Consider the following 11242-nt stretch of genomic DNA (forward strand, 5'->3'; position numbering starts at 1 on the left):
CGAGATGGGAGCGCCAGGCGCAGGCAGCCGGCTGCCTTACTCGAGGAGCGAGCGGCATGGTGCTCAAACGCTGCGCTTTCGGCTCGCTTTGTGGGGGGGTCGGGGAGAAGAAAACCTCCCCCAAAGTGTTACTTGGGTTTCGCGGACAACTTCGCCCAAGTGCCAGTTCCCGGGGCGGACACTGGGGCAGGCGGGGACGGGCTCTGCCCCGCTGCGGCCGAAACCGGAGGGGTCCGCGAGGGGAGCGGGGCCGAGCCTCGGGTGGGAACCCCCCGCGCCGCGCTCCGCTCCGCCATGTGCGCGGGCGGGGGAGGAGGCGTGTCCCCACCCCGCCGCACCGCCTCTCGCTCGCCTCCGAGCCGGCACCGGCGGAGCGGAGCGGCGCCGGGCGCGGAGCTCCCCGACCCCGTCATGCCCGCGGCCGCGCCCCCGCCCCGGCGGGGCCTCGCGGAGGCTCCCGCCCGCCGGCGCTGAAGCCGCCGCCGCCGCACCTGCGAGCGGCATCGCCGAGGGGGAGCGCAGCCTCCGCCGCGCCCCGTCTCCTGCGCGGCTGCTGGGGCGCCCGTAGCGGCGCCTCTCCCGCCTTCTCTCCCTCCCTCCGTCCCCGCCCGCCCGCCCGCCCCGTCGCCAAGCGGGAGCCGCCAGCGGTGCGAGCAGAGCCGGAGCCGGGGCGAGCCTCCGCCGCCCGCGCTGTCCCCCGCCTCGCCCGCCCTTCCCCTCCTCCGTCCCGCCCAAGCCATGAACTTTGGCCGCGGCCCCTCGGTGGTGTTGAACGTTGGGGGCACCCGGTACTCCTTCTCCCGGGAGGTGCTGAAGGATTTCCCGCTACGGCGGGTGAGCCGCCTTCACGGCTGCCTCTCGGAACAGGACGTGCTGGAGGTGTGCGACGACTACGATCGGGAGCGAAACGAGTACTTCTTCGACCGGCACTCGGAGGCCTTCGGCTTCATCATGCTGTACGTGCGGCACGGCCACCTGCGCTTTGTGCCGCACATGTGCGAGCTCTCCTTCTACAACGAGATGATCTACTGGGGGCTGGAGGGCTCCCACCTCGACTACTGCTGCCAGCGTCGCCTCGACGACCGCATGTCCGAGACGTGCACCTACTACGCGGCGGATGAGCCGCCGGGGGAACCGGCCGGCGGCAGCCTCGAGGGCAAGGGCCGGCGGCCGGCAGGAGCCGAGGGCGGGAAGTGGCTGGAGAGGATGAGGAGGACTTTCGAGGAGCCCACGTCTTCCGTGGCCGCCCAGGTCCTGGCCACCGTCTCCATCCTCTTCGTCATCGTGTCCATGGTGGTGCTGTGCGCCAGCACCCTGCCCGAGTGGCGGGCGCCGGAGAACCGCAGCGTGGAGGAGCAGAGCAGGTACACAGCAGAGTCAGTGAGGGAGCCCTCAGGGTAGGAGGATCCTTTATTTTCCCGCTGTCCGGTCCCCGTGTGTCCCGTCCAGTGTGTCCTGCCTCTCGTCCTGACGGTCCGTAGCTGTAGCCGCCGCCGGCGGAGATCGTCCGCGCGCCGTAGAACCCCGGCCCCGGCGCGGGGAGCCGGGCAGGGCTGTGGGGGGTGTCTCGGGGGAGCGGACGCTGCTCTGCAGCTCCGGCTCCCGCCGGGCTGTGCCGGTGGCTCCGGGTGCAGGGGTCGGGAGCGGAGCCCTGCGGCGGGCAGCAGCCGTGCCGCGGGCAGCCGGGGGCCGACGGTCGGGCAGGCGGGGGTCGGGCGTGCTCGGAGCGAGCAGGTGCCATCGGAAACGGCTCCTGCTCTCTGGAAGGGTGCCTCCTCCTCCTCCTCCTCCGCAGGATCGCGGAGCTCTCATCCACCCCCCCTGCGTTAGGAGCCACGGGACTCCTTACCCACATAGAGAAGTTCAAACACGGAAAATCAGATTAGGCCCTAACGATCTTGGGGGGGGGGTGGGGGAAGAAAAAAGGGAAATAATGCCCTTTTATTTAAAGGAACGCATTTTCGTTCTCTTTTCCTTTGGGAAAAGCACAGTCCTCTATCCACTCTGCCTGTATTCCTACAGGTCCTTCTGCTGGAGCAGGTCCAGCGGCTGTTACGGGTCTCGTCTTGTAAAATCTTGTATGTGAGATTAGCCTTACCCCTGTTCCTCTTCGCATTTTACATTCCCTGTGTGGGGAACACAGGAGAAGATTAGACCGAGCATTAAGCTCTTGGAAACACATCGTATAAGCGCCCCTGTGTATGAACGTAACAGATGTTTACATTTCCTTTAGATGAAACGTGTGTAAGCACACTAAACATTGGAAAACAATTGCAGAAACCAGGGCATGGGGTACAAGGCTCAATCCCGAGCCTTGTTAGTAAGAACAAACCCTTCTTCATCTTCTTCTAAACTGACCTCAGTTTAGGGTTACATTGATGCAACTCTGGTGACTTCAGTATCCTTGTTCGCTGCCTCACTCCCTCCTGTTCCCTAGAGAACAGAATCAAGACGGCTCTGGTAGGATTTCTCCTATGAATAAGGCTGATATATAAAGAAAGAAGTAAATGCTTCTTGTATTTGCTAGCTTCTCCCTACTTTTAAACCAGACAGGCTGTTGGACAAAGTTTTCAGTTTCTACTCTGCTAGAGGAGCCCTACAGTGAAATCACAGCCTTGTCATCATGAAATCATCATCTTTTACCATAGAGTTAATTGGAATGTGATATATTATATCTTAGTAGCCAAATCAATTCCTTGGAAAGTATTTTCATAGTTTCCATTAGCTTAATGGAAAACTGCACCTGTATTTCTGATTGTAGCTGAGCCAAAGAATTAATTGTATGAACAGAAAGAAAACAGATACAGATTGAGAAGTTGTTGATTCCTGCTCAGATTCAGATGTGTCACAAATTGCTCTTATGGATCTTCCAGTTAAAAAGCCGCACGTAAGCTTTGCAAGGTTGTTTCAAAGGGTGCACGATCGGGGTGATCTTTTTGTAAGGCAGCAAATTCCTCAGACATCCCAAATAGACAGGGGAAAATAGATGCAACGCTACCACAGTGTTAACGACATCAGTTATGTCTTTGTTCACATCTTCACCGTGTAGGAGTCAAGAACCATTTTTATCTTACTGAAAGAGTTGAACTTGCAGAGTAAGGCGGCACATGACATGTAATTTTTCCTTCAGAGTTCCTTTGTCTTCAAGAACATGTGTGTGTTGTATGCACACATCATTTTACTCTTCTGAATGACTGCATACTGTATTACAAATGTTTGAAGAATAAGGTCCTAAATAAGCAAGGTATGGTGCAGCCAAGCACTTCATAGGGCAGCAAAGGCCACTTTAAAGTCAAAAGGACCTCCATCAATGGCAGGGTGAGTTTCTTCAGTGCTGGTTGTAGTAAGCACTCCATGGAATTGCAACAGAGAACCATGAAAGTTGTGGCTGAACAGTTTCTAACCATCCTTTTGCAAAAGCCTGTCACACATAAACACCGATTTGGACTGGCTCATCTTGTGTGTGACTTACCCCGTGTGCTCTCACTGCACAGGGACTGTTTGTAATTTAATAGTGAACACGTGGAAAACAGATAAAGGTCTTTCCTTTCTGTCCACAGCTGGTCACCTGCTGAGATGGCCTTGTTCTCTTAGGGGAGCCAACTCCTTTCTTTATCACTTAGGTTGCATCGTGACTAAAAAGCCTGGTACACCTGGAAAAAAAAAGTGTGAGCTACAGTTGCTTTTGAAGGAGTGAGCCCGTTTTACTTACAACAGCCTAACACACCATAGGATTTGACCTAACATGCCCACTTGTCCTCTTGACTTTATTTCCCTTCATTTGTTTAGATCGGTAATTTATTTTGTTTGTAGCTATTTCACTTCAAGTTTTCAAAACCTAAGTACCTAAAAGTCTGGTCTGAAAAGTCTGACCAGAGAAAATGCGCAGGAGTGTCTGGGATTGCATACTCCTGCACTGCTGTTCATCTCGGGCAAGAAGAGAAGGCTTTTAAAAATCTGGCCACTGGTTTCTGATACATTTAAAAGTTTGAAGCCAAATCCTGCCTTCTATTTATCAATCTAGGCTTCTCACAGAAATAATAATAAAAGAATAATCTTTATGTCATAATACAATTTTTTTTTGTCAAGAGAAATTGTGACATAAATGCTGCATACAAGTGAGTTTAGACTCATGTGGCCCTGTAATTACTAGTATGAAGACTTTGTATTATTCTAGAAACATATTTTGAAAACTTTTAAAAATGAAATTTGAATGGGCTTACCTAGAAGCCCTTAGGGCTGTGCATTTTGGAGGTAACCCACTATTCAGATCAGCATAAGCCACTGCTCAGAAGAGGTGAGAACTACCTCAAGACATTCAGTGACTCTGAAATCTGGTATTTTTAGTCTCTCATATGCTTACCAATAAGCCCCCCACCTCCCCGTCCTTTCCTTGTCATGTTCCTCTCGGCGCAGAAAGGTGCCACATGGATCATTGCCGTGGCAGAAGTGTGGTAACCATGCTGCACAGAAAGGCTTCAGGCAGCTGTAGTGAAAACAGCTCTACCAGCGTGACTCCATCGTACTGGGACCTCATCTCTAGGAGTGAGGGGGTCGCCAACTCTGTAATTTACAAAATCATCCTCTTTAATGAGGGCAGCTACAGCTGCCAGCTAACACCAGCTGTGTTTTGTTTTTCTTATGTGAACACCTCTTTACCCTAAGAGGAATTGAGTTCACCAGCCTCTTCTCAGAAACCATTACGTTTTTATAACTTTTCATGGTGACCACACTCTCAAAGCATAAAGAGCCTATGGCTATTTCCAAGCCTTTGGAGTAACACCCTTTAGAGGGCAACAGAGGACTCCACAAGTAAGAGCTTTTAAGGAGAGAGGGATGGGGAATCTGACCTCTGAATTTCACAGATCTTACAGATGCTGACAACGTAATTCCTTGATGCGCAGAGGGATTGCCTTCCCCGGGTCTGCTCTCAGGATGAGGGATGAATTATTAAATTTCAGGCATTTTAAGATTTTTTTTTGCTCTCTTCCCAGCCTTGGCACGTTTTGCTTATCAGAGCTGAAGATTTGTGTTGGATTCGCACAGTTTAGGAGCAGACAGCAGGGACACCTGTCTCCCCTTCTGTTGCTTCTGGCAATTTCAAGTCATCTTTGCTCTGCTCTGAACTGTGCCAGCAGATGCAAACCACGAGCCTCTGATCGGGGACCTGGCCATACACTGAACTCAAGCACAGTCTTGCGGGGAGAGCTTCTCAAGCTTGTAGCAGGAAATCATTTGAAGCTCCTTGACTTACTGCCAGCACAGTCCTTTCTACCTCCCTTTAAACCTATTTTTCCAACACTAAACATGAGTAGCTTGTTAGTGTGAGGGAGAGCCTGTTGCTCCTTTTTGACTTACTAGCCATGATTGAATTTGTATTGAAAGAACCCCTTGGTTATCAAGCCAGTAAGATTGCTGTGTTCGTGAGCAAAAGTAGGTAAACGCAGTGACTTCTCCAAACAGCAGCTCTCAACAGATGTCAGTGGGCTTTTTTTTTTCTTCTCCTCTTTCTGAAACATCAGCTTAAAAAGTTGCATTTTAATCCGAGACACAAAAAATGATCATTATTCCTTTATGGCTGTGGAATTTCAGAGCACCTGAATGCTCCCATCTAACGTGTTAAAAAAACCCCACCGAAACCCCCAAACCACAACTTCTGTTTTGCTTAAGATCTAACATAAACACCACATTTTTGGCTAAGTTCTGACAGTAGGCTGAAGGTAAAGAATACATGCCATTGTTAAAACCACGGGTGTGGATTCTTCTAATGAATTTAAGACAACTTTGAAAAACGGAGATGACACAAAGAACTGCTGTGCATCACTGCGGGGTCACGGAGAACCTCGACAGACTCACCAGGGCTGGGTCCTGCTTCTGTTCAAAGTACATAGAAAAAAATGCTGAGGACCCCAGGGCTTGAGATGTTTGTATCCAGGTATCTATCCTCCCAGAGCTGCGAAAGGTGTGTGCCCCTTCCCTGGGGAATGTTGGGTCATTACAGCCTCCCACATACGGCACCGGAGTTTAATGCATCCAGACATGTTATTGTTACCAGAGCAGGGGCAGAATGTGAAAAAGAAGACGGCCAGGTTTTTAATGCAGGGAAACTAGCTGTTCTGGGGTCCTTGCTCTACCGTGTGTAGTGATGCAGAGATCCTCTTGGTTTCAAAAGGATTTTAAAAATCCAGACGCTTGCTGAAACGAATAGGAGTCTCCCTGAGCAGGAATTTGATCATTCTGGCTACTGCTTGTACTTCTTCAGGTTTAATGTGCTTTACATGGAAATAGGCTTTAGCAAAAATTTAACAAATCAGTGCTGACAGACTTTAATCCTGTCAATATACTGTCTTCACTCATATAATCTGTTTTCCTCATGTGTCCCGTTGATGTCTGTGTTTTATTTACAAGCTTAATAGATAATAGTGCCACTAACAAATATTTTGGCTACATTTCAACCGGCTCAGCAGGGGATACTGCAAATACACAAATCATTGTGCTGGGGCAAAGCATAATGCTAAGGTGAAATATTCAAAGACATTCACCATATGATTTATTTTATTTTATTTTATTTTTAGCAATAACAAACTAGCCTTGTTAGTGATTGAAAAAAGCAGTTTCTGAAGTGGTTTAACTCATTGCACATAAAATAGCTTATTCTGAAAGGAAGTTATCAGATGGAACAGAAAATTGAAGAGTGAGGGGATTACAGTAGAAATGAAGTTCACAAAGGCTTGATGTCCCGTTTATGGACAAAAGACTCATTAGAACAATCTTGACAGATTGTTAAGTACCAAGAGGCTTAAAATTGTAGGAAAAAGACCCTCTTTCATGGGCTTAGGCCTCGGACAATGAACAGTAAGTTTGAGCTGGAATAACCTGTAACTGAATAAAAATCAGTATTTTCTCTGATTATTTACATTTTGTGGGGAATCTGCAGGGAAGCATTTAATGAGTTTGTTTTTAATTTCCCCTCTCCTTTGAATATTAGCTATTTTAAATCTGAACTGATGGGGAGCGGGGGGGAACAACCAAAAACTGTGACAGACGATTTAAAATACGTATTATATTTTACCAAAAAAAAAAGCTCATTACTTAAATTATATAGATTATAGATTTTAAAGGAGCATTATTCTAGGACCAAGCAATAAAAGACAGTCTGTCCTGTGAACATGCAGTATTTATTTTAAGAATAGGTTCCAGAAGATCTAGTAACTTTAGTCTTTGTGTGTTAGTTGGCTTTAACTTCATATTCACTTAAGTTCTCTTGAGGGCTGTTAAATTTGCTTTCCTAATTAGATGTTACTTACCCATTAACAAGGTTAGCTTTAAAGGTTAAATCACTAGAAGGAGAGGGAGACTTGATCTGTAAGTGGAACCATGGTACGTAGCACTCCAGGTTTCCCAGCAGACCAGAGGTTTCTAGTTCTGTTCACCAAAGAGCTTTTAGATGATTCAGCAGGACAGCCAAAACCCATCTAGACTGGCAAAAAGGAGTGACAACAGAGGCAAAATAAAAAATGTTTCACTGGGGGCTGAGGAGGACAGGAAAGGAAAAAAACTGGGGACACTGCCCTTCTCTCTCCATCGTGTTCTCGCTAGCCAGGATGCTTTAAGCGATGACAATGAGGGATAGATGCACAATGGAGAAGCAGAAGCGCAGTATGTAACAGAGTGGCAGTAATGCGTTGCTCACCCTCTTGATCTTGCTTTGTTATTTTTGCATCTGTGATGTTCCTGACCTCTCTTCAAGTCTGCTCTACAATAAAAGGCTCTCCACTCCTCCCTACTCAAGTCAAGTATAACCGATTCACAGTATCTCCTGTGATGGGAACTGCCAGAATAAAACAATGGATTGATCATACTTCATTAATTTTGACTCACACAACTATTACCCCAAAGTTACACTGGACCACTGAATCTATGTTGATTTGCAAAGATGACTTCTACTGAATCACAATGATCAGGACCCAACTCCCTTAAAGCTCAACTCGGAGATAACCTGGCTAATTTGTGATAAAAACAGAGAAATCACATCTTCAGCATTATCAAGGCATCAGGAGGAAATACCAAGTGAAAAAGCTTTAAATTGTAAAATTACAAATTGCTTTTTCATTTAAATGCTTCATGTCATAGAACACAGGCAGCAATACCAGAGAAATCTCATGAAATTTAATAAAATAGAATCTGTTGGAATTGCTGAATATTCCTGGCTGCAAGTTTTGATCCATATACCATTTTTCTTTTAATCACTACATGAGATCTCAACTAGCCAATATATTAAGTGCAGTCTGACTCTATCAGTGCTGCGTCCATTACCACGATCTTGCCCTTTGGCTGATTTACTAGGGCAAATCTTAGGTATTTCATCATCCTGTGTAAAAAGGATTTATGAGAACTTACAAGTAAGATTTTTTCCTTTTTTTTTCACATAAAAAAAATTAAAATCCACATGAATACAATAATTTTCATGTATTCTGTACATGAGATTTGTTTAGAAGTCATTATTATCTGAGCATTTCTTAGAAAGACTTTAAATTGCATTTACCACGCACTGTCATTATTAAAAGCAGCACTAAATTTTTTTAAAGCTCAGTTATGAAGAGAACACATAATTCTTAAGAGCAAATTATTATTTAAAAGCCACAGGTCTTTCTATCAAAAGGTGCAGATGTGAACAAGTGTCTTAAGCCCTTTATGAAGAAAGGCCACTTACTTGCAGAACTCTCATTGTTACTTGTGAAACAAGAAAAAAGGTGAGGTCTGATTTTATGTAACTATTTAAGTCATTAATTTATGTTCATCTAAATTTGCTGTGGCTGGAACTACAGTGTTCCTTTACATCAACTGACTCTTGCTGTTTCCTCCATTTTGCAGCATGAAACTAAGGTGAATGAACAGATAAAATGAAATAAATAAAAAATTAAACTTTAGCATATGAAACTTTTATGAAAGTTAGTTTATCGAGTCTAGTAGTATAATTTCAGCAGTTACAGAAGCATATTGTCTTTCTAACAGGCCACTGTCTTAATAACAGCAACAGATTTCAGAACTGGTACAAAATGATGCAGATGTGTTAGGGAAAGAAAATTTTAGGTTTGAAATGACAATCGTATTATTACTTGCAAAGCATTATATGTGTCTACAGACACTACCTGGTTAGGATCCCAGCAGCAGCAAAAGTCCTCTGCTTGTATGTAGTATTTTCACATCCCCATCTCATAACAGTTTGGCTTTAGACTTGTTGGCTGCTTCTGGAAAGCATTGGTGAAGAAAAGCTAAACAAAGCAAAGAGGGAAAGATTAGCTCTAGTTCCCACCTGTATTAAACAAGGGAGCACTGTCAGAATTCTTGATAAAAGGGTTACTTTCAGGTGGAAGACTTAAGACTACATGCACGACAGTTACTAAATAATCTTAGAGCAACATTTTCATCTTTTGTTTCTGTCTTCCACTGGTTTCAGGTTGAGAGGTTCTCAAGTCTTGCTCACCGCACTGGGAACTTGAAAATACTTAAGAACATTCTGAAATCACATTCCAGGATTTCTTTTCTTAAGGCTGATATTTGTCTTTGGCAAGATGATGACCTTGCCTCTTGCTTTGGCTACCTTGACATTTTTGCTGCAGCACAGTTTAAAACACAAGAAGAAATTCAGTAACTCTAGGCATAGTGACAAAAGGGGAGACACAGGTTTAGTGCTTTGTGTAATCAATGGTGGAAAATAAAATACTGTCTGTGTTTAGTAGCAATACCTATAAAGTTCTGAACACAGCTCGAGGTAAGCCCCTGTTTGGGATGCAAGTTGGACAGACTGGTTTAGCTTAGTTCCTGAATGAGCAATCTGCATGAGTTACCCAATGCAAAAGCTGATTTCTGCCGACTCCATTTTCACTTTGCTTTTAGTTCAGGTGTCTGGTTCCATATGTTGCTGTCCATTACCAGCCAGTCCACTGATCCACAGTCTTTGGCATTCCCAAAATGGGATCAGGCCTCATGGATTTAAAACAAAGAAAAACAAGAAACAAAATCTCCCAAAACCGAACCAACACCACAAGGTGCTTTGATAATGTTACAGGTTGACATCGGTGATGTACCATTTCCCGTAGGGTTCCAGGTCTTGCAGATGCATTTGCCCAGCATGAGAACCAGTAGCAATCTATAATTCAAAGAAAATGATCAGTGAGTGAGTTCTTAGCAGCAATCAGTGGAAACTCTCTAGATCCTCAGGTTAATTGCTGAAATCTGGTGGTACGTGTGTAGGATAAGAATAATGTGGTTTTCTGTGTGTCGCTTGTGAAGGTCTGAGTGTCGATTTGGTACTATCTGTGAATAAACCAAACATCCACTGAAGCTTTTGCACAGAGCGTAAGTACTGTACTTTGTTTCTTTTGACAGGATAATCGAAGCTATCTGCATAGGCTGGTTCACCGCAGAGTGCATTGTGAGGTTCATCGTCTCCAAAAACAAGTGTGAGTTTGTCAGAAGGCCTCTCAACATCATTGATTTACTGGCAATCACTCCTTACTACATCTCTGTTCTAATGACAGTCTTTACAGGGGAAAATTCACAGCTTCAGAGGGCTGGAGTCACCTTGAGGGTCTTAAGAATGATGAGGATTTTTTGGGTGATTAAACTGGCTCGTCATTTCATTGGCCTTCAAACACTTGGTCTGACTCTGAAGCGCTGTTACAGAGAGATGGTGATGCTTCTTGTCTTTATCTGTGTTGCTATGGCAATTTTCAGTGCACTTTCCCAGCTTCTTGAAAACGGGCTGGACTTGGGAACAAAGAATAAGGATTATGCCAGCATTCCTGCTGCATGTTGGTGGGTGATCATCTCAATGACCACGGTTGGTTATGGTGACATGTGTCCCATCACTGTTCCAGGAAGGATTCTTGGTGGAATTTGTGTGGTTAGTGGCATCGTCTTATTAGCCTTGCCGATCACATTCATTTACCACAGCTTTGTGCAATGTTACCATGAGCTCAAGTTCCGATCTGCTAGGTACAGTAGAAGCCTCTCTGCTGAATTCTTAAATTGACCAAACTTGCATTCTGTTGTAGTTACTTGCTAAGCTTTGTCTTAGAAGAGAATGGTGGAAGGTCCCTTCCCGTGTCCTCCTTGACTGGATGGTCCTATGGAACAACATTCTCGCCAGCCTGGAGAAAGCCCGTCACCATTCAGACAGGAAGGATGGCCATCTGCCTTGGGCACCTTGCAGGGAGAGGGCGTGATGCTTCACATT

General features: G+C 45.8%; 1 protein-coding gene across 1 annotated transcript; it reads left to right on the forward strand.

The window, feature by feature from the left end:
* Positions 1 to 738: 738 nt before the first annotated feature.
* On the forward strand, positions 739 to 11038 carry KCNG3 (potassium voltage-gated channel modifier subfamily G member 3; the record flags this gene model as incomplete). The annotated part of the gene is made up of 2 exons (XM_084262054.1): positions 739 to 1397; positions 10393 to 11038. 2 exons carry the CDS (start codon positions 739 to 741, stop codon positions 11036 to 11038), a joined length of 1305 nt encoding a protein of 434 aa, XP_084118180.1.
* Positions 11039 to 11242: the final 204 nt, after the last annotated feature.

The sequence above is a fragment of the Gallinula chloropus genome, assembly GCF_964237585.1.
Source record: "Gallinula chloropus genome assembly, chromosome: 3".
Classification (NCBI taxonomy): Eukaryota; Metazoa; Chordata; class Aves; order Gruiformes; family Rallidae; genus Gallinula; species Gallinula chloropus.